This window comes from Pleurodeles waltl, chromosome 4_2, assembly GCF_031143425.1.
Source record: "Pleurodeles waltl isolate 20211129_DDA chromosome 4_2, aPleWal1.hap1.20221129, whole genome shotgun sequence".
In the NCBI taxonomy this organism is placed as follows: Eukaryota; Metazoa; Chordata; class Amphibia; order Caudata; family Salamandridae; genus Pleurodeles; species Pleurodeles waltl.
The window spans coordinates 818,602,416-818,626,862 of NC_090443.1; the positions used below are offsets into that span (position 1 = coordinate 818,602,416).

At 42.7% G+C, this 24,447-nt stretch overlaps 1 protein-coding gene across 3 annotated transcripts in view; it reads left to right on the forward strand.

Annotated features, from left to right (window-relative positions):
- The window catches only part of JAK1 (Janus kinase 1), a 481,031-nt gene that overhangs the window by 418,674 nt on the left and 37,910 nt on the right, over window positions 1-24,447 (forward strand). For all 3 annotated transcript variants that reach the window (XM_069232503.1, XM_069232505.1, XM_069232504.1), the window contains exons 19-21: window positions 16,328-16,520; window positions 17,499-17,623; window positions 20,403-20,575. In XM_069232503.1, the coding sequence (XP_069088604.1) occupies window positions 16,328-16,520; window positions 17,499-17,623; window positions 20,403-20,575 (491 nt within the window). The remainder of the gene's footprint in view (window positions 1-16,327; window positions 16,521-17,498; window positions 17,624-20,402; window positions 20,576-24,447) is intronic.

The window sequence follows — 24,447 nt, forward strand, 5'->3', positions numbered from 1 at the left end:
GTGACATAGAGGGCACAGTGAAATGGAGATAATGTCAGAAATTGTGGAGTTTGTGCCCTCTGGGATTGTATTCACTTTTGAGATGTGGTTGCGTGTCTCAGATACCAAGATGCAAGCCTGCCAGCCATGGTGACTTTGGCAGAATGGCCCAGGGTTAGTTCGGGAGGCAAACAAGGGTGAAGTCACACACTGGTCATCACTTCCTGGGCAAGCTGGAAGAAGCCAGAATATTCCAGAAGAGCCTAAACATAGCAGAAAGGCCAGCATATTCTGGAAGGAGACAGAAGGTTCCAGACACTGCCAGATCAGTAAAAGCTGGAAGGATTTTAGAAACAGTCACAATGTTACACCTGGCCTGGCAATAGGGATTCATGGGTTCTCTACTCTGGTGCCATACCACAATCCTTTAAGGGTGAGACACCAACAAACCCCAAATTGCACAGAGCAGTTAGACTTAACTTAGAGGCAATGTGTAAGGAATGTATGCATCATTTCAAATAGTAGTAAAGTGAAAACACAACACAAGAAAAATCCTACACTAATTTAGAAAAATAGAGCAAAATAGAATAAATTAGTCAAAATCAAAATGACAAACATCCAAAAGTAGAACCAGAGATATGCAATTTCGAAGATTTAAGTAAAAAATTGCACCAGATAACCCATAGGGCAACTCACAACTATCTGGTCGGGCGAGACCGGGAAAAAAATCACAAGTTCCAGCCAACCGCAATGGAACGCAGGTTGAACCTAGGGACCAAGTTAGTCCCTCTGAAAAGTTATTTTCTCAGTCCAGTGCAAAGAGTCCTGTCCTCGGAGGAGTGAGCTGCGAGGAGCAGAGAAGTGTTGCAAATGGTTGTCGATGTAGTGCAAAAAGCAAGCTTGCCGTCTGGACAGTCGTTGCTATATCACAAAGATCCGGTTGTCGTAATGAGCAGGCGAGTCAGAGCTTTGAGGTAGCGCTTCCACGAGTGGTCAGTGCCATAGCGTGAAGTTTACCTGATACAATCTTGTGTTGGCAAGCTGTGCAAGTGACAAGGTTTGGCACCAACAGGCCCGTTCATGGTCACAAAGAGACCACAAACTGCAATTCAACCTCTCTAAGGCCACACCAAGAGTCCAGGACCTGAGGGGGCACCACTCGGGGGTCATGGTCTGGCTCAAGCAGGAGCTGGGTGCTTGTGCAGTTGGTGCCTGTTATGTCTCTGTGGCTCTGAACAGGAGGCCAGCAGACTATTCCTTGGAGTGACTCTGGGAGTCATCATCATCATTAGCTTTATTTCGGTAAGTAAAAATACCATAAAAGCACATCACATTTAAAAAAAAGCAACAAGCTACATAAAAGACAATTTTAGTTATAAGAAGTAAAAAAAAAGAATGGAAGGGGGGAAAAAGGTATTTGGACATAAACATTTCCCTACTATAAAATCACACCTTATTATAGATTTACGTAAAAGCGCATAGTGCGTATTAAAGGAAAAAAAAAAAATTAATACAGACCTGGCAAAACATATCAGATAAAAAAGGCAATTCTATTTAAAAATATAAAAATATCTAAACAAAACAGAATAAAAACAACGGAGGGGAGATATGTCTAGGCCAATTAAAATAGTAAGTGCATGCAAAGATAGATTCATCAGTGACTGCTCCCCACATTTATTATTGGTTTTCCCTCAGTTTTTTTGAGCGTGTTCAGTCTGATATGCCAGATTGAATCTAGATATTTTGCCAGACAGCAAACCACTAAAACAGATGAATCAGATTTAAAAATTCTCAAAGCTAGCGAACAATTTTTAAAACCCATTATCCTGCATAGAGGAATGATCCAACGGGCTCTTTGTTTGTGGTATGCGGGGCATTGGAAGAGGATGTGAGTTATAGATTCTTCTCTGGCACAGCCCATCGGACACATCTTAGAAGAGCAACTAGAATTAGACCATTTATATGTGAGGGTGCGCAAAGGAAGTGAGCCCACCCTAAATCTAGTATATAATGCACGAGCGAACGGAGAAGAGACCATGTCCATATATTGTGCAAATTCGTAATGGCATTTAAAATGTAGAAAATTGCCCGTCATGGATAATGGCGAGACAGCCGACAGTTGTGAAAGTTGGACATGGAGCCAAAATGCATCCTTTAATGTCTGTGTTGCATTTTTTGGGATAGATAACGGGTCCTTCCAATAAGACTCCAAGCCAAGTAGTGAAAAAGTCTGTTCTACGTATACACACCACTTAATTTTTGAACTGGTGTTATTGGCCATCAAGTTAGCTAGCCCATATCTATAGTGGGCGAGAGAATCTAATGACCATAAGCGAATCCAGTATAACCGGGGCCTAAGTGCGACGATCTGGCTGATGGAGGGTAGGTTTAAATCCATTCGCATTGGAAGCAGAGGAGTGCCGGATGGAACTCTTAGCAGCGACCTTAAGAAAGAGTTTTCCACTTTTGTCAAATCATCTAAGCTACAGTGGCTCCACAATTCAGCTCCATAAATTGCTCCCCCTCTTGCTTGTAATTTGTAGATTTCAACGGCGGGCGTCATGGCAAAGCTAGGGGATCTTGCTGCGAATCTTATAATGCCACTCGCACGCTGTTTCAATCGTAGGGTGGCCTTCTGGATATGACACTGCCACTTGTGCGAGTCTTCTAGTTTCAGGCCTAGATAATCAAAGTCGCTGACTCTTTCTAGCGCAGCACCCTCTAAATAAATAGGTCGTCGCATTCTGCCTTTTCTATCTCCAAACACCATGCACTTAGTTTTTGATCGATTGATTTCGAGACCATGGTCATTACAAAAATCCATGAATCTTGAAAGCAAGGTTGAAAGGCCTGTGGCTGTTTTGAGATATCAGCAGGGTGTCGTCGGCAAATAGAAGGCAGGGAATCTTCTGCCCTCCTAGTTTGGGGGAATCGTTGGGACACTCCATGAGATAAGGAATACATGCATTTATGAAAAGAAGGAATAAGGTAGGGGCAAGTACGCAGCCTTGTCTTACACCACAAGCAGTAAGAAATTTTTCGGTTAATTCACCTTGGGGGCCCCATCTGATTCTTCCATAATTGCCAGTATAGAGATCTCTAATAATGTTTAAAATAGGGCGAGGGACTCCTGTTTTGGACAAGACTTCCCACAATTTGTGGCGGGGTACTCTGGGAGTCCTGGGTTCAGGTGCATGTCCAACCCAGGCAGCAGGTTAGCTAGGCAGTAGCCCACCAGGGCAGATGACCAGTAGGGTGGCAGTCTTCTCAGCAACATAGCATCCTTCTTCCTGACGGAGTCTTCATAGTTCTAGAAGCATACTGAAGATTTATTGTCTTAGGTCCAATATTTATACCAATGCCTTCTTTGAAGTGAAAGAAGCTTCGAGAGATTTCCCTTTTGAAGTGCACATGTTTCCTGCCTCCCATTCCCTTGCTCCAGACTGACTACAGGAGGTATGCAGTCCTTTGTGTGGAGCCAGGACACAGGCTATTCAAGTGCACGTAGGACTGTGCCCAGCACCATCCTCCTATCCTGCCAGTGATGGCCCATCCAGGCACACCTGTGCCCTGTATTGTGTATGGCTTTGTAAGAGGAATACATAAATCCCAACGTTTCAGCTACACCCAATCATGCGACCCACCTTAGTGCTGCAGGCACTAAATGGCTAATGCAGGAAAATTCCATCTTTATAAAAGTGGCATTTTCAGAATTGTAATTTAAAATCTGATGTTACCATAAGAGAGGATTTCTCATTACAATTCCAAAGACCCCAAACATGAACTAGTTATCTGTTCCTTTGTCAATGTTACAGTTTATTAAATGTAATAAGGTAACTCCAGTGTTATAGTATGGAAGAGGTAGGCCTTGCAGCAGTGAAAAACAAGTTTAAGGATTTTTCACTACCAGGACCTGTAAAACTTAAAGTACATGTCCAGGTTTTTAAATACACTGCACTTTACCCTCTGGGCTGTCCAGGGTCTACCATAGGGGTGACTAACCGGTATTAAAAAGGAAGGTTTGGGCTTGACAGAAGGTTTATTTTGCCTGGTTGAAATGGCAGTTTAAAACTACACACACAAACTGCAAAGGCAGACCTGACATGTTTAAAGGGCTAATTTCAGTGGGCCGCACAATCTGTGCTCAGGCCCTCTAGTAGCATTTAACTTACAGACCCTGAGCACAGGCAGCACCAATTTACTAGGGACTTAAAAAATAAATTAAATATGGCAATTGGATATGAGCCAATTATACAGTGTTTTAAGGAGAGAGCTCAAGCACCTTAGCACGGGTTAGCAGTGGTAAAGTGTACAGAGTACTAAGGCCATAAAAAACGAAGTCAGCCCAACCAGAGGGTTGAAGGCAAATAATTAGGGGGAGAACCATGCCAAAGATGACAAGTCTAACAACCACCAAGAGATATTAGAATGGCAGGGATATTTTATGTGCCTTTTGAACCAGGTAGAGTATTTGTCTAATAATGTTGTGTGCCTTTCCGGAGGAAAGAAACCATCTCTGGTCCATAAGGATCGTACCTGATAAAACTTTCCTCAAGTCTAGTGGTGAGAATATTTGAGTAAAGCTTGGCATTTATAGGCCTGTATGGAAGGCAAAGCTAGGGATGTGAACCTGTTTTGGGAATGACCAAGATAATGGCATCCTCCATGGTGGGCGTCACCCTTCCTGTTCACCCTGAAAATTAAAGAGCACCGTTAATTTAGTGGTGAGTTGGGCGTTGTGTATTTTATTAAAATTTCCTATAATTCTCTCCGGGCTAGGCACTGTATTTCCCTTTAGGGACCTAATTATCTATCTGGCCTTGTCATTATAGGTGCACGATGCCCATTGTCAATTTAGTCAGGAATATCTCCAAGATGTTGTGCTTCTAGTGTATCTAGTGTCATTGGCACAATCAGGAATACTCTCCATGTTGTCCTCATCATTTCAGCCCTGGTTTTATATTTTATTCTCTCTCACCATGTAGTTGATGTGCAAAGTGCATACCCACCTTGTCCCTTGCTGCATTTCCGTATCTTTTCAGATGTAGAAATGACAGTTTTGTTTTATTGGTACAGATGGTATTAAATTGGCTTCTACTATTGTGCAGATTTGCTATGGATGTTTTCTCTCTATGGGCCAGGTGTACAAAAGTAGGAATTGCGATTTCCTAATTGCGATTATTACCAAATCGCAATTAGGAAATTGCAATTGCTGATGTAAGAAAATAGACAACTTTTAAATAACGATTCTTAGAGGGGCATAAATCGGCATTACCTCATGAATATTAAAGAGGTTGGTTGCAGTTTCCGACCAATTCAGAGTGACAGCTATCACAGGGATGTTGGAAAACGGGCTGCATTAAAAACATTTGCTTTATTTTCAAATAAAGCAATCACAGACATGGTTGGGTCTCAGCAGACCACCATGTCTCTAATTGCTTTAGTTGCTTCAAAATGAAGCAGTTTTTTTTAATGCGCTGTTATATCCTAGTTCCGGGTTGGGAGCGCGAGAAGGTGAGTGTTAGAATGTCTGGTGGTGTGTGCGCGAGGAGATGAATGAGAATGGTGAGCGAGAGGAGAATGGAGAGGAGTGGTAAATGACGGTTGGGAGAGAGACGGAGGTCGGGATGTTTTCGCTACGAAAGAACTGGATTTATGAATAAAGAAAGCGAGTTACCTTTGAAGTTGTGTCCTGGTTTCACATGCCTACGTTCTTACACTGGCGACGAGAGGCTTTTCCCACGCCAACTTCGGAAAGCATCCTGACTTGAGAAAACATATACGGAAGGAAAAGGAGAGGTCAATGAACTTGCGTGAACTGTAACCGTAAGCTGCCTACTAGGCCTTCATGGTTTTCTTTGTTTTCAAACGTGTTTCGTTCGTCTTTCACATTTTTGATTTGAGCGCAGATTGCGCTCTTGAACTCACTGTTACCAAGTCAACTGAAGTGCTTGCTGATGTCAGGGCGATTCTCATGCTGATGCCAGCGCATATCTAGCCCGTTTTTAAAGCAACTTTCATGCTTTTAAAAAAAAACTCAAATCCTTCAGTGTTTCCCATTTCCAGGATAATTCTGTTTCTTATCGTTGAAAGTCATATGAAGTGCTAATTTCGGAGTTCATTGCCATCACGCAGTTTTTTGCCGTTCCTTCTTGCGTGCCATCTCTCCTGCGACTGCCTCACAAGGTTGTCAGAAACAAATCTTTTCGTCTAGTTTTTCACTAGCTAATTATATATATATATATATATATATATACATATATATATATATATATATATAATTTTTTTTTTTTTCTTTCTCCATACACAATGCAGAATGTTGCTGCTCCACCTTTTTTTCTCTCCACTCCTGGAGATCCTCCAATAAAGTGGAGCAAATGGAAGAAGGTATTTGAAAGATATTCTAGAGTTTGTGGTACATCACTTAGTACTGAAAGGAGGACTGCTTTGTTACTTCACTGCCTAGGTACGGAAGGTCAAGAGATTTTTGACCATCTTCCAGATATTCCTGACACTGATTCTATTGCCTTAAATGAATATGAAATTTGTATTAAAAAATTAGACTTACATAATTAGCTGGTGGCATCAAAAAGATTTGGGAGTGATACTTGACCCCAACAGTTCTCCTTCTATTGTTCTTAAGGAACTGCCGGGTGTGAGAGAAGTAAATAACACTGATGTGGTTCCAGATTTCATTTCCACTCTTCGTCAAGACTTCAGAAATCTATTTAGTGATAAGATAGGTTGCATGCGAGGTTATTCACACAAAATCAAATTGTTTCCTGGTTCTGTTCCTTTTTGCAGCAAAGTACGGAGCGTACCTTTTTCCATAAGGGATGATCTTCAAACTGAGTTAATGAAACTAAAGGATCAAGGAATAATCGAAGAAGTGGAGGGCACAGAATGGTTGGCCCCTATTGTTATTGCAAGGAAAGAGAATGGCCAGATCAGACTTTGTGTGGATCTCCGCAAGCTTAACAAGTGTGTTGTTGTGGATAGGTATCCGCTTCCTAACATTACGGAATTGCTGTCTACAGTCTCAGGAGCTAAGTTTTTTTCTACAATAGATCTCACGTCGGCTTATCATCAAGTCGAACTAGATGAATCATGTAGAAACTACACAGCTTTCATTACTCCATATGGCACCTTCAGATTTGTACGATTACCTTTTGGTCTGATCTCTGCTGCTTCTGTTTTTCAAAGGTTGATGGAACGTGTGTTGAAAGGTTTGTGTGGAGTATGTATATATCAAGATGACATACTTGTTTATGGTAAGAACTTCAAAGAACATATGACAAGACTCAGAGAGGTACTTAAGAAGTTAACTGAAAGTGGTCTAACTATAAAGGCTGAGAAGTGCAAGTTTGGAGTGGAGGCCATTGATTATCTAGGGCACACTATTTCTGGTGGGGGTGTTTTACCCAAGAAAGAACTGGTTGACTCTATTCGGTGTTTGTCTTCTCCCACTTCGAAGGAGGAACTAGTGCGATTCCTGGGTATGGCTGAATTTTACGGTAAATTTGTCAGGAATTTTGCCAGTTCATGTTTCAACATGAGAAGTTTGCTAAAAAAGGGTACTGATTTCAAGTGGGATGATGAGTGTGAGAGGGAATTTAGTAGTATCAAGAATTCTCTGGTGATAGCGCCTGCACTCAAGAATTTTAATCCCAATATGCGTTCTATTTTGACGACCGCTGCCAGTAACAAAGGGTTGGGAGCAGTTTTACAACAAGGTGGTTTAAATCCTGAAAATACCATTGTCTTCATTTCTAGGAGTCTTAGAGGTGCTGAGAGCAAATATTCTGTGATCGAGAGGGAGGCACTGGCAGTTTTTTGGGCAATTAAGAAGTTAAAAAAGTTTTTGTGGGGAGGTTCTTTTGTCGTGCGGACTGATCACAAACCTTTATGTCAAGTTTTCTACTCTAAGGGAATTGATTCTGTCTCTAGTAGGATCACTAAGTGGATTGTTGGATTACAGGAATACGATTTTATTGTAGAATATGTCCCTGGTTCTCATAACTTGTCGGCTGATGTTTTATCTAGATTAGTTTCTACAGAAAGTAGGAACTATGAGAGTGAAGGTCTGGAGGGTGATGATACAGAATGTTTTGATCAAGTGTGTGAAGTCAGTTTTGAAATAATCCCTGAGGTCAAATGGCGTGAAGAAACCTCAAGAGATGTGGTGCTACAGGAAGTCATCAAGTTGATACAAGAGGATTGGATGATTAAAAACAAAAGTTGTGGGGGAAGTGCTGAATTTTAGAATGTGAGAAATGAATTGGTTTGTGTTGATGGGTTGTTATTGAGAGGTACGAGGTTGGTACCTCCTAGAAGTGTGAGGAGTCAATTAGTAAATCAGGCTCACGATAGTCACATGGGCATATCTAAAACCAAAGAGAGGTTGCGTTCCTCCTATTGGTGGCCAGGAATGGACATGCAAGCTGAAAGGGTTGTTAGAGATTGTCTACAGTGTGCGGTGAGTGAAAAAGCTTTGAAACCTCGTGTTCAACCCATGATCACTAAGGAAACTCCAAAAGGGCCGTGGCATGATATTGCACTTGATATCTTAGGACCCATTCAGAGTGGTGGTATGACTGAATACGTGATTGTGGTTATTGATATGTTTTCAAGGTGGCCTGAGGTAAATATTACTGGGAGTATCGAAACTAACAAGGTGATAAAATTTATCAAGAAGTTAATAATTCAAGAAGGCTTACCCACTACCATTCTCACAGATAATGGAGTGCAGTTAGTTTCAGGAGAAATGAATGAGTTTTTGCATGGATGTGGTGTCAAACACAAACTCTGTTTGTTGTATCATCCCGAGGGTAATGGTATGGTGGAACCTTTCAATCGGGTTCTCAAAGAAACTATCTCAATTGCAAAAGATAACCAATTGAATTAGAAGGAAGAAGTGCTAAAAAAGGTTTATCTCTATAGACATACCCCTCACACGTCTACAGGAGAAACACCTTTTACTCTGTTTCGAGGTAGGCGTGGAAATTCTGAATTGGAACCTTCTTGGGTTAATAATTTACTTGATGGCAGGGGTAGGATGATGGTGAATGATGAGTGGAGGTCCAGGGAGTGTGCAAAGAAGATGAAGAGTAAAATTAATTTTGATAAAACTCATGCTGTGAAGAAAACGGAAGTTCATGTTGGTGATTATGTTCTTATCAAAAATCCTTTGATAAAAAAAAAACTCTCTGGTCCCATGAAGGTTGTGAAGTTGTTTACTAATGCTGTGAAAACAGATGATAATAGAGTTTGGAATTTGAATAGAATTGTTAGATTTAAAGGAAATCTCAATTCCTTGTGTAGGAATGTGTCTCATAAGAAGGCCATTGGAGTCTCCACACAGAACTCAGACTCTATTGGTCGGAAGGATGCACGGAACTCAGACTCAAGTAGTTGGAAGGATATCGCGGAAGAGTTGCCGTGCAGTTCACATGTGAGGAGATCGAACAGATCTGTCAAACCTCCGTCATATCTCAAAGACTATAACTTGTTGTGAAGTATCTATTTTACAAAATACCGTAGTTAGTTGTAATTAGTTTGCATGTTAAAAAAAAAAAAAAATGTTTATGTTCTGTTACTGTTGTTTTGGTTAAAGAAGGGAGAAGTGTTATATCCTAGTTCCGGGTTGGGAGCGCGAGAAGGTGAGTGTTAGAATGTCTGGTGGTGTGTGCGCGAGGAGATGAATGAGAATGGTGAGCGAGAGGAGAATGGAGAGGAGTGGTAAATGACGGTTGGGAGAGAGACGGAGGTCGGGATGTTTTCGCTACGAAAGAACTGGATTTATGAATAAAGAAAGCGAGTTACCTTTGAAGTTGTGTCCTGGTTTCACATGCCTACGTTCTTACATGCGCCCTGTTTTCCTTAAAGGAAAACAGGATGTGTTTCAAAAAAGAAAATTAAACGTTTAAGTTTCATTCTTTAAGAACAGACAGTTGTTCCATTTTACGGTTAGCACTTCCTTTGAGTAGTCAGTAAAAAATAAATGTTTTGTGACCAGAATTCAGTCGCCAAAACATTGACATACCTTTGCGATTCGGTATTTGGAAGAGACACCATACACAAACTCCCTTTTCAAATACCAAATCATAAAACTAAATTGCGATTCGATAACAAGTTACCAAGTCCCAATTTGCCTTTTGTATATACCAAAATGCTTTTTTGTGTTCACAAACAGGACGTTTGGGACAGCAAAAAACGTTTTGGACACCTGGCCCTATATTTTTTTATTTTGGTCTTTCTACTTGTTCTCTAGTTTGTGAATTTCCAGTGCCCTCAATTTGCAAAGTTGTACCATGAGGCGATGCATTTCCTTCTTGTCACGGCCTTAAAAGCATCTGACTTCCCAGTTGCCATGACCTCCATGCTCTTGTTCAATGTGAAATAGTCCTTGACTTGTGTTAATCCCTGAAGATTTGTGTTTCAATCTGGACAGGATTTAGTGGTTAGCTGCTTCGTTTTCTGCCAATGTTCAGTGTAACTTGTGGGAAGTCCTCCTCTGAGGTTAGGCCAACACCCAGCCTTCCACTAGTGGGACAAGGGCATCTCTCAACAGAATGCTATTAATGCAAGAGTAGGACTGAAGGACATGTGAAAAGGAAATGGAGTCCCTGATGTCAGTACGCAGGTCCTGCTAGATGTCATGGAGGCCCATGTCATGCAGAGTGCTTGTAAGATGGAGATGACCCCTACTGTGCACCTTCTCATGATGTATCCCGCTGCCCATCCCATACCAAATTGATGTCTTCATTCAAAACAATATATGCCTGTCTTCCACTCCTACCGACAGGCAGTTGTAAAGAATAAAGGCTTTTAGGAAGCAAATGTTCTCTTCAGTCAACTTTTGATATTGAGGTGGGTCCATGTAGTCTGCCTGCTAGGCCGTTATATGCATGCCGTCTGACACATGGCCAGCGAGACCTTGATACTACTGAGTGGGGCAGTGGTGGGTACTAGTGTGGTCTGTTGCCATGGGTGGATGTGATCCAGTAGCTTTTCTAGAGACATGCAGGCATCCATTATGGATATGCCTATTTAGGATATTCTCACTCTGAGTGCCTTTCTACAGAAGAGCAGATCCGGGCAACTGGATGGTTGCCTTGTACCTTGAGGATGTGTACATGTATATGTCCGTCCTGCAGTCAGACAGAATTTCACTGTGGTTTAAGGTCAGCTCCTCGTGTGTTCATGGAAGTGATGCCATTGGTCTTCACCCATCTTCAGAGGTTGGGGGATGCCAGTTTTCCTCTACCTTGATGACTGGCTTTTGAAGTTGGGCTCACCAAAGTCAGTCATAGACCACTTACAGATGATGGCGAACCTCCTACCATTGTTGTGGTTTACGATCAATGAGCCAAAGTTACACTTGACTTTTTCCAGAGGCTTCCTCTTATAGGAGCTGTTCTGGAGAGAGTTCAGTTCCAGGCATGTCATTTGTTGCCATTTGTTGCCTGAGCCCTGGATCTTGGAGCGAGGAGCTCTGAGGCTTCTTGGCCTGCTGGCCTCATGCATACTACTCTGCTCGTACACTTCCCCGTGTGACATATGCAGGATTTACAGAAGGATCTGAGGTCTCAGTGGGCCAAACACCAGGAAAACCTGTCAGATGTTATTCAAGTTTCGGAAGAGACTTCAGAAGATGTGCACTGGTGTTGTGCCTCACGTGGATCCCACAATGTTTTCTTACCCACAGTGCCTTGTACACCTCAAACTTTGGCTAAAAGCACACTTTTATCTCACATTTCTGTAAGGGAAGGTTCTGGAATCTACAGGGGGACACAAATGTCCTACCACCTAGCATTCACCCACAGCTCCTTATATAAAATAGTACATCACATGTGTGGGTGGGCCTAGCTTGTGTGGCAGGAAATGGTGGAAATGCAACTTGGCCAGATCTGATTGTTCGACCCCAAAAGTGACCCTTTTCTGCAGTGTTGGTGGCTGCAAAATATGGGCCCTAGTTCTGCTGGCACCCAGGGTAATCTACCAAACTTGCACATTTCTGAAAAGTAGACAACCAAGAGAGTCCAGTATGCCGTATCTTGTGTGACTCTCACCAGTTTTTTTTTGTTTAGCTGAGACAGCCTTCCAATCCTCAAACTTTCGCAACAAACATTTTCCCTATATTTGTCTTGCGTACACTTCTGCAATCTGCAGGGAGCCACAAATTTGCTACCCCAGTGTTCCCCCACACCTTCCGATAAAAATATGACCTTGCATGCGTGGGTGGGCCTCATGTCTGCGACAGGAAAGGGTCTAAAGAGTAATCTAAAATCATTATTCCATCCTGGAAAAAAAATAGCTGATTTGGCATTGTGGGTAGCTATAATGTTTGGGTCTGAGTTCAGCTGCCATCATGAGACACCTACCTAATCCAGACGTTTCTGAAAATTAGACACATGGGGTTTGTCCAGAATTGTGTGCCACACGTGGATCTCATTACAGTTTCGTACCCACAGATCCTTGCAAACCTCAAACTTTGTCTAAAATCACACATTTCCCTTGCATGTCTGTGCTGCAAACTTGTGGAATTTGCAGGGCTCCACAAAATTCCTACCAAAAAGCGTTCCCCTACTGATTCCGATACAGAAGTTACCCCACTTCTGTGGTTATGCCTAGTGCCTGTGATAGGTATGGATGAAACCAGGGCTAATGCGGTTCCCCTTTCGAGGACTCCGATTGACCATGCTTTGATTTGTTCCTGTCACAGGCACTAGGCCAACCCGGCACAAGCAGGGTACTGTTTTTATTGGGACAAGTGGGGGAACGCTAGGTTGTAGAAATTTTGTTTAGCCCTGCAGATTCAGGAAGTTTGTGTCTCAGAAGGTGAAGGTAAATGGGTTTTCAGGGCATTGTGGGTAATAAACGGTTGTGGGATCCACACAGAGCACACCACTGGCCTCCCCCAGGTGTCTAGTTTTCAGAAATGTCTGGGTTTGGTAGGTCTCTTTGGGTGGCCGTCAAACTGTTCCCAAATACCACTGCTAGCTCCTTTTGCTGATTTCACCATGTTGCTTTTTGGGGGCCTTTTGTAATGTGGGTGTTAGGGCAAGCCACACACACATGGAGTACCATTTTTACTTGGATAAGTGGGGGGACACTGGGTGGTAGCAAATGTGTGATTCTCCACATATTCTGGAACCTTCCTTCACAGAAATGTGAGAAAACAGCATATTTTAGACAGAGTTACAAGTTTGCAGGGCATTGTGGGTTAAGACACATTGCAAGATCCATACAAAGCATACCACCATTGAGTCCCCACATTGTCTAGTTTTCAGGTGGCCCTCTCACCCCTTCATTTTTTGGAACTATATTTTCCTGATGGTCTAGTGGGCTTTCTTCTCCCCCAAGGGGGCTGATTGGGGTGAGCACCCCATTTGCACCCAGGGGGCCAGAAAGACTAATAGAGCCCATGGCTTTGGGGCTGTTCCCTCCTGATCACTTCCCGCCCCCCCCAAAAGAAAATAATTCCATTGACCAATCCCTGGTTGGTGGGCTTTCTGCCCCTCCCCCGATCCCCTGTTTCTCCCCCTTCATCCTCCCCCTACAAAATATGCCCTTCACCAAACTTTGCTGTATCATGTGCGCTCTCTCTCCACCCGCCCCTGGCAGGGGTGGGCAGATTAAGTGTGAACACCCCTATCCTTCCCACAGAGAGGGAGAAAGACTAATATGGCCTGTGGCAGAGGGGAACATACCCATTCCCAGGTGGGCTGCTAGCTCCCCTTGCCCCAACAATCCTCATCCCTAGTGTCTAGTGATTGGATCACTGCTTGGGAATCACCCTCCTGCAGCCATCCCCAAGCAGGGATCCACTAAGAGGACATTGTCCCCTTTCCAACGGTATCTCCACCTTGAAATTCTGTGCTTGAGGGGCTGTGTTATGCCCTTGATCACCGATAAAGTGAAATGAGTAGGTCAGCTCATTTTGCTTCCACAGAAATGGCGTCAGAGTTCCATGCGTGCTGATTATCATTTCAGAAGATAAAAAAAAAAAGACTCGGGCTGATGGGGAAGTTTATCTCAGAAGCCCGACTTCTAAAATGAAAGAAGGAAAGAAACCCTGTGGTGTGACTAGATGGTCCTTAGCAGCCCTCCCCAGCATCACCCAGTGGTCGACAGACACCCTTGGAAGGAGTGCTGGCGGTGTCTACTGGTTGATGTCAGCACTTTAAAGGTTAAGATCTGCTTCACACAGGCCAAGAAGTGAGGGCTCATTCCACCAGGGCCAACGCTGCTACCGTTATGTTGGCAGAAGGAGTGCCTGTCCTGCCATCTTTCAGGCCCCAGAGGGAGGGCACATTTTCACAAAGCATTATTGCCTTAAGGTCCTGGACCAACAGGAAAAGGCATTTTTCCTGTTCGATCCTACAGAACAATTTGATCTACTCTACAGACCTTCCACCTTTGATAGGTAGAACATTGGTATTTATTCTAAAGGCGAGGAATCTGAGGCTAGAAGAATAAGCTATTTATCTTCAGTAAAGTTCTTTCTGATGGATAGTCTCTCAAACAGCAGATTCCTCACCACCTTCCACTTCCCTGTTTTGAGGAGTGACATCCATGTTACCATTACGAAAGGTCCCAAACTAGAGTTGTTCATACTGATATCTCCAGTTGTTTGTACTGCAGGGTACTGAGAGTATGGAAAGAGTCAAGCAAGAAAACTGACGTTGATGTGCAGAGGTGGCACTTATGTGCAGCTCCACTCTGTCACTTCTGGGGCAGAATAAGGCCAATTCGGAGCTACCGGTCCTCATGGAAGGACGACAGCCTTGGCACTGTGTCAAGTGGTCAGACAGATGCCAGCGGGTATTGGCATTATCTGAGATGTCCTTATGATGATGAAATGGCAACTAGGTAGGTCATTAGAGAGCAGATAGAATTAGGTTTGATGAACAAGCATTGTGGTTCCCATTATTTTCAATAAGTTAGTGTGTCTATGCAGATTTGATAAATTGTACATGAGATCTTTGACTAGTTTTTCGTTTTGAAGAGAAACCAAAGTGTGTTACTAGTTTTTCTTTCCATAGATCCAGGAGAGATGAAACTGTTGTTGGATATTTCACTAAAATATTTTTAAAAAATGTATAGCCATAGTGTTTGTCTTCTGTGGAACTACCTGTAGTAACACATTTAAAAGTTCGGTATCTTTGCTTCAGTGTAGCGTGTATCAGTTCTTACATAGGTCTTACATTGAACTGCTGGCTCAGGACAGCAACATAGCAGCTGAACACCTGCATCACTTAGCTTGCAGGCAGCTGAATATTGAGAAGAGTAACCATGTAGTCAGTACATTGCAGTTTTATCCCAGGAGGCAATGATATAGAGTGAGGCATAAGGGTAATGTGTGCCCAATTCCAGAGTAGTGATATCCCACTAACCATCTGCATGAATTCACTTACCTTCCCCTACTAATGATCATATCCAACTATTGTTAATTTAATCCAATACACAGAAACGGTAATAAATGCATATAAATGGTTTTCTGGAGAGCACAAAACTAATTCAATAACACTAGATCACCAACTGATCAGGCTTGGAATAATTGAAAGCATCTGCCACCTGCTGTTGGCCAATAGAAGACTAAAGTACACCACTGCAGGTCCAGACAAGCTGCGCTACATAATATGACCATTTCTCAACATCTCACATTGACTATCAGATATGGGATAATATTAACAAAAATATATCCTTGCAAACGTCTCCCCCATTCCTCCTTCCAAATTATGCCTGTTCAGGACCATAAACCTTAAACATAATATCTCAGAATGAGCAATAAGTGAAGTGAACTATTGTCATAAAAGTACCATAAAGAGACCCGTAGGGCTTCTCAAAGCTGCCAGCTTACTGAAAACCATAAACGGTGTGCCCCTCTCTGAGCTCCGGAGCCCACTTAAAGCCCTGCCTATAAAGCAAATTGCCCTCGTCGTTCCAATTGAGTCCTTGGTTGAGTGCCTCAGAAGAATTACTGTTAGTTTCCTCTGCCACGAAATTCCCTTTTCAGGGGGTCCCAGTGATAGCCAGGATGGGGAAATAACGTGCAGAATTTCTCTTTCCGCACTCATGCTCCCATGTTTTCCTGCAGTCTTTCACGTGGAGGTATCAGCAGCCAAAACGTCTGTGTGAACAAAACAACTATTTATAAGTAACTCCCTTTACTGGGCATTGAGTATTATCTGGCCACTTGTAATCGAGACCAAAGTATTTGTGGAGTCCTGCTAGCTATAAACAAAGCTCACCTTCTGCAGGACTGGGACTATAACCTGATGTAGTTGTGTATAATTGTCTTGTTTGTCACAAACGTAAATATCCCACATTTGTTTTTCTTCAGGGGCATTTTGGAAAAGTTGAGCTGTGCAGGTATGATCCTGAAGGAGACAATACAGGGGAGCTGGTTGCTGTGAAATCCCTGAAACCTGAGAGCGGTGGTAATCACATCGCTGACTTGAAGAAAGAAATTGATATCCTGCGAAACTTGTACCATGAAAACATTGTAAAATACAAAGGAGTTTGCTCCGAAGATGGTATATATTCAGTTATCTGCAGCTAAATCAATAATATATGTAATTTTACTGTGAAATTAAGTTACTGTGTGAAAGACATTTTTAGGGGAGACTATTGTTATCAGGTTGGGCTATCGTGCTTTAAACTTTTACACAGTAGGTAAGGTACCATTAAATATTATATTTCACAGTAGCTTTTAGCTTTGAGAAAATTCCCTTTCTAAATAAATGTGTTGACTTCTTGTACTACATTTCTGCTATTTCATTTTAGGTGTGACCTAGAGCAGCTGTAGTGTCTCACCGGCCTCATGTTTTCAAACAAATTCTTAATCGATCAGCTCTTTGGTCTGCTCAAGTATTATTAGCTTTTTGCTTTCTCTGGTCACTGCATACTGTATGGGTTGGTGGCTCAGCCAACTTCATTCAAGGCTCTCCTGCACAGTGAATGTCCCCATTATTCCTGATAACGCGCACATCACACTGGAAAAGGATTCCACATTAGTGCCAGGGCTGGTTTACTTTGGCTTCTGGGACACAAATTTATTTTTTATACTTTTTCATTATATTCTTCCTTATTTTGGTATATTTTATATTTTTGCCATTAAAAAAAAGCCAGTGAAATTCGCAGGTTTTCCATGACCAGGCATGTGCTTTACAGGGCATGCTGATTTTGTAAATTGTACAGAAACAGAAGCACATTGCAATAGTGTTTCCCGACAAGGGGAAACACTGAGGCAAAAGGAAACAAGACTGGAAACAGTATGCACCTTTAAGATCATATGTGACCATTGATTCAAGTTCAGTCTGACTTTTTACAAATGGCGTTGTAGATTCATAATAGCTTTTCAACGTAGGCTCGTTTTCTAGTTTCCAATATCCTAGTAATTATAAAGCCGAATTCAGTTTGTATTTTAATTAGAAAGGTTTTCTGTGCAATGCTTCATTTAGGCACATCTTTGTGGCTGTAACAAGATGCACTAAAAGCTTCATCACTTTTAGGAGGCAGTGGGATTAAGCTGATCATGGAGTTTCTTCCTTCTGGAAGTCTAAAGGAATATCTCCCACGGCACAAGTCAAGAATAAACTTGAAACAACAGCTGAAATACGCTGTTCAGATTTCAAAGGTAAGTCTGTTGCAAGTCGAAGTTACCCTCGTGTGTCTATAATGATATGCGAGTATGGTTACGTACACCCTTGACACTTCTGTCTAACATGAATTTAACTTAAGCCTGACATGCTCTTATTTGCATTGAGTCTGGACTGCTGGTTCCATCAAAGCCCATGCACCCTAACAGCACTTGTCAAATTCCTACATGCATGATTGTTTGTTCTGATTAGTTAAGTCAGGTTGGCCTTTAAGAAACTATATTAGATTTGTTTGCTTGTTCCGTCAGTGGCTTTCTCCTCCTGAACACACATTGTCTGATCTTCACTCTTTATAGTCTCCAATGTATTTAACTATATTTCCTGGCTATACTTGGATTCATTTTTATAACATTGGCGTGTTGGGGGACAATGGAGTAGCAGACGGCCAGTAGTGCCGGTAAATGTCTTCTCCAATTTCCAATGTTTGACATTGTTTCTCTGTATTTAATTCTGAACGTTCTGCCCTCAGTGGACGGATTGCTCTAATAACTTCATAGCCCTTATGCACCAGGCCATCTTCCTATAGGCTTAGTCCTGTAATTGGGGCAAAGGCTATAATTAATTCTGTATTATAACACTGGTGTGTTGGGCGTTGTATTGAGGGCGGCAGAGTGGCAGTTCCAGTCCATCGGCATAAGCATAAAACATTCCCTCCAAGGTTGGGGCAGGTGCAGTTACATTAGTGCAGTACACGATGATACAGTGCTGTGGACAGCACGTTAGAGGGTCTGCAATGGGCCAAAAATGCATTGAAAAGGTATAAAACTACTTCTGTAGAAGCCAATCTGGGAAGGACTAACATTACATTTGGAAATTTCTAACAAGCATAAAAAAACTAAATAGCTGTCTTGGTCTTGTTTGATGCCAAAAGGATGGGGCGGGGTACATCTAGCAAGTGTGAAATGAAAGGCTGCTTCACTCACAAAGTCATTGACATTGTTTACTCCCAGTTTACGCAGCCCTCCTACTTTGCTAATTTGTGCTGAGGCCAAAGTATTTTTTTGTGTTTCTTGGTAAAATTCACAAGTATCTAGATCTAGCCTAGTGTAACTTAACATCAATTTTTGTTTGGCTTACACTCACATGTGTCTGATCTAGCTGGAATTCCAACTTAGTAAGTAGTCATTGGTAGCTGAAGCACACTTGGTAAAACATTGCTGTCGAGTGAGATCAGTTGACCCTGCATCATTGAACAGCCTCATAGATGAAGAAGTAAAGAGAGTGGGCAAAATAATATGCGATCCGGGTAGCCATAAATAATCTGGCTGCATCTCATATGTGGAAGGAGGGATAACCATTCTCCATAATAAACATCTGAAGAGGGCAAACTGATAGAAAAGAGCTTTGAACTAGACTTGGTAGTGCTCTTTGATACTATTAGCACTGCCTTCATTCACGTCATAAAACTTAGCAAATTTCTTGAGAGTGCCTTCTCAATCCGTGGCTGAGATAAGACAGTTTTACAGTGGAAGAAAGAATGTGGACTTTGAAGTTATCCACTAGAAACACCTAGGGCCTGACTAATAGTTTAGCGGTCGAACGAGCCAAGCATCAAACTCGCAGGGATGAAACCGCTGTCAAGCCAGCAGCCTCAACCCCAGTCGTATTACCATGTTCCTACCGGGCTGACTGGAGGGAACATCGTATTACGACATTCCCGATGATCAGCCTGGCAGAACAGTGCTACGGTATTAGTCTCAGCTCCCTTAAGGGAGGCGAGGCCAATACCATAGCACAACAGCAAAGGAGACAGTGGGCATTCCGTGGGTGGTGAGCAGGGGGGGTCCCTGTCGTGGGCAGTACAGGGGCCCCCCAATTGCCCCCAGCACTTCCTTTCCACCAGCATTTTCATGGGGGTGAAACCGCCATGAAAAGGCTGGCAGAAAGGGTACTCGTGGCCAGCAAAGCGGTGCTGAACCGACTGCCCATTGGGTCCGACTGCCAGGGTCGTAATGTGGTGGTCAGACCACCTGGAGTGCAGCAGTCCAACCACCACCACGAGGCTGGCGGACTCACGACCACCAGTCTTGTAAAGAGGCTGTTAGTCATTGTTTTATGTCAATGCACAAAACTTCAGGGGAAGTGTATAAGATACCTTATAAATCTTTTTGGCAGACTACGGGTGAGAGCACATGGGGAAGGAGTGAGTGCCTGCCACTTTCATTGGGGATATGCTAAATTGTCAGAAGCTGTGGTAAGGTTCTTGGACATAAAGTTAAATCGCGCAACTTGTGTTAATTATCTGATGCTTCAGATTTGCGCTGCCAGTTGTTCAAAGTACATTACTTATTTTGAATAATTTTATTTTTGTATTTTTTGTATGATAGGGCCAACATTCAAATTTTAAGTTTAGCATACATATTGGAAATCACCTTGTAACAAACTAATTGAACGTTAATCGTGTATTGTAAATATTTAAAATAATTGTATAACAAGTTTTTAACTGAACTACATTCTAGACTTTTAAACAAATCCTCAAATCCAGAGAATCCAGCCAAAATGTTTATCAAGCCCTGTCCTATTCAAAAGATGATCATGCTTGCATATTGGACAGATAGACTAGCATAAGATATCATTAGCAGAAGACAATATACTAATGGTTATGCAGAGGATGTAGAGTTGTGACTCTTGAGCAGTATAGAGGAGCATCTGTTTGTTTAATTTTCATACACATAAAAACAGTACCCATCATCTGCAGTACAGACATTTTTCAAAATAAGCATTCTTCTTCCCTTTTTGTCTCTGCTCCGGATGTAGGGAATGGACTATTTGGGGAACTGTCAATATGTACACCGAGACTTGGCTGCACGAAACGTTCTAGTGGACAATGGTAATATTGTGAAAATTGGAGATTTTGGACTGACCAAAACGATTGAAACGGATAAAGAGTATTATACTGTTAAAGATGACCACGATAGCCCTGTCTTCTGGTAAGAGATTGCTAAAGTCACTCCTATAGTGAGCGACACATTCATCTACTGTGATATACATTTGTAGCTCTTTTCTGGAACTAAAATAGCATAAGAGTCTATGTGAGGTAGAGTTACTGGCCACAATTACAAATGCATGGCTCAATTTTGATCCCTCTGCACACACGTTTGCACAGGGAGCAAATTACTGGTGGTGTGATAATTATCAAACCCTTGCAGATTTCCCCTGATAAGTTTGTCAGGTCAAAACTGCAATCATGTATTAGGGGATCGAATGCTTGTAAAAAAGGCAAAACATGCTGAATTCAGTGTTTAACATATATTCCACATTATGCCTCCTTCCCAAAGTTAAAAACTCTGAATATGAGGTATAGATCACATATGGTAAATACATGTTTCCAGAGTAGTAGTATTTACCACATGTGGTAAGTACCTCACCTATTTTGCCTTCGTAAATTATTATGCTGGTGCTTGGGGAAACAGTAGCCCCTGTCTACGCATGCAATGTTTCAGCATCAGGAATGAATCCAAGTTAGAAGAGTGGTGTCCCACTGCTTTGAAGAAAGCATCTCTTTCCTTGTGCCCATCTGTGTGTTTTTATCACTGCTCCCTACTCAGTGTTACATTGACTTTAGTGTTTTCTTTAAATAACATTACTATATTGGTGCTTTATTAAAGCACACTTTTAATGTTATCAGCAAAACTAGGCACCGGATAAATATATGTTATTGGCATGGGTTTCAAATTCCTTTTCTTCATCTGTATCATATCCTATTTCAATAAAATATACTGTAGACTCTTGTGTTTACATTCTGACATATTTTTAGAAAGCCCTTTCTACCAGTAACCTAAACTATACAAATTCCATTGTAGTCCTTGGACGTTGAAAATGAAAGAAATACAAAGGTATGTGGTAAATTAGCACCATATCTTCAAACGTACCTTTTAGCTTTCTGCTGTCTCGATCCACTGTGTTGTGGAGTACTAGGATGACTTCACATGCATGCAGCATATGAGGACCTCAACACACCTTCAGACATCCCACCTCGCAAACACAAACTCTCCATAGAACATCAAAACTTGCTCAAACAAGAAGTGCAGGCTCTCTTGCGCAAAGGAGCCATAGAGCCTGTCCCTCTTGAACAGCAAGGCTCAGGAGTATACGCCCTATACTTTCTAATCCCCCAAAAAGACCGATCACTACGGCCTATATTAGACCTCAGGCCGCTAAATCGTTACATCATGTCTGAACACTTCTTCATGGTAACTCTTCAAGATGTGATCCCCCTGCTACAGCAGGGCGTCTTAATGTCAGTACTAGACTTACTTTCACATCCCAATCCATCCAGGTCACCACAAATACCTCAGGTTCATTATAGCAGGAAGGCATTACCAGTTCAAGGTGCTCCCCTTCGGAGTCACTACTGCACCTCTTGTTTTCACCAAATGCTTAACTGTAGTCACAGCACATCTGCGCAGGCAGAGCATCCATGTCTTTCCATATCTGGGCAACTGGCTCATCAATGCCAGCATGCTTCATTTGTTTCAACAACACAGTCAGACCACTCTACATCTTCACCATGAACATACAAAAGTCACACCTTCAACCCTCCCAGATTCAGCCGTATCTACAGGCGTTTCTCAACACACAGCTGGGATTAGCCTACCCAAATGCAGCCAGGTTTAAGAACATCCAAGCGCTAATACCACAGTTTCACCCCAACCAATACATAACAGTCAAAACAGTAACACACCTCTTAGGTATGATGGCATTCTGCATTGCAATAGTACCACATGCAAGACCACATGTGTATCCTGCAGGAATGTCTGGAACACCAGTAGGGTCTGTTACAAGAGTTAGTGTTAGTAGACAGCTACAGTCATCACTCACTGCAGTGGTGGAACACACAAAACCAAAGGGGCGGCCATTTCTCGACCCCGTTTCCCAGATTGTTCTCACAGTGAATTCCTCCCTCACAGATTGGGGTGTTCACTTACAGGATCTTCAAGTTCAGGGTCTCTAGGACACCAAGCAACCAGCTCTCCACATCAACTACCTCGGGTTTGAAGCTATTCACCTAGCATTGAAAGCATTCCTGACTTACCTGGTAGGCATGGTTGTCTTGTTCCGGATGGACAACACAACAGCAGTGTTTTATCTTCAAAAACATGGGTGGGGGGGGCACACTCTCTACAGATATCACAACTATCTCAAACAATTTGGCATTGGGCAATACGTCACAACATCCACCTCTGGGCGGAACACCTCCCTGGAACGGACAGTGACTTTGCTGACCTCAGCAGAATGTGGAAACAAGTCCACAAGTGGGAACACTGCCCCCAAGTCCTCCTCCCTTATTTCCACAAGTGGGGGATCCCATAGCTAGACCTGTTTGCACCTGCAGACAATGTAAAATGCCCAAACTTTGCCTCCAGGTTCCCAAAGCTACTACCCAAAAGCAGTGCTTTATGGATGAACTGCTCAGGGATGTTTGCTTACACTTTTCCACCTCTCCCTCTTCTCTGTTCGTGGTTTGGAATCTCAGGCAAACATCGCTCACCCTCATTCTAGTAGCTCCCACGTGGGCTCGTCAGCCACGGTTCACCACACTACTCAAGCTCTTTAAAATTCCCCATGAGAAGCTTTGCCTCAGCCCGGTTCTTGTCACTCGGAACCAAGGAGAAATCAGGCATCCAAATCCAAAGGAACTCAGTCTTGCAATTTGACTCCTGAGGTCATAGAATTTGGTTGCGTAAATCTTCCACCCACATGTATGACCATTCTCAAAGAAGCTCGTGTGTCCACAACTACAGCATGTTATGCAGCTAAGTAGACAATGTTGTTTTCTACTGCTACAGTAAACACATTGATCCATTTGTTACAACTGTTCTGTAGGAATCTGGCCTGGTGTGTGGTGGGTACCTAAGGTACTTACACCTTATACCAGGTCCAGGTATCCCCTATTAGTGTAGTGTAGGCAGTGTCTAGAAGCCAGGCTCTCTAGAGGTAGCTGTGGATTAGCAGCCAAGGCTTATCTAGTAGTCATGCAAAGCTCATGCAATACCACTGTAGTCACACAGCACTTACACACATGAAAGAAAACACACAGTGTTAGAAAAATAAAGGTACTTTCTTTTAGTGACACAATTACCAAAAGGTACTAGAGAGACAACCCTCTATTACCCTCCATTAGGAGGTAAGTAACACACTAGATGTGTACTCTAGTAATCAGAAATAGGCATAATAGCAGTAGAAAACAGTGCAACAGCAACAGACAATAGTGACCCCAAGGGGAGCCCAAACCATATACTAAAAAAAATTGAATGTGAATGCAGGACCCCCATCCTAGGTAAGTGGAATGTGTAGAGGGGAGATGGCGTAACTAGGAAACCCCAAAGGTGAGTACCACAGTGCCCCCCCAGCGACCAGGAAGAAAGGAGTAAGTTACTGGATTTTCCTCAAACCACCCAAAAGGACTAAAACGATCCTAATGCAACACCCAGACAAGACTGCAAGAAACCAGGGGTGGATTCCTGAAGAGGAAGACATGTGGAAGAAGGGGACTGAGTCCAGAAGTTGCAGGAGTGTCCAGTGGTGGTAGGAGCCACTACCCATCCGTCTGTGATAGCAGGAGGTGGTTGACAGTAGGATGAAAACGGTTAGCAATACAGCCCTAGAGCAGGAGAAGAGTTCCTGGAGGAAGCAGTCGACGTCCCATGCTGGATGGATGACTGAAGTCGATCAGAGGAGTGGAAAAGCCATCAACAAGCCTTGGCAAAGGCAGAAGTCGCAATGAAGCAAAAGTGGAGCTGCCGAGGACCAGCAAGGTCCAGGAGGACTCAACCCATTGGGGGAGGCTTGAGGGGGCGGG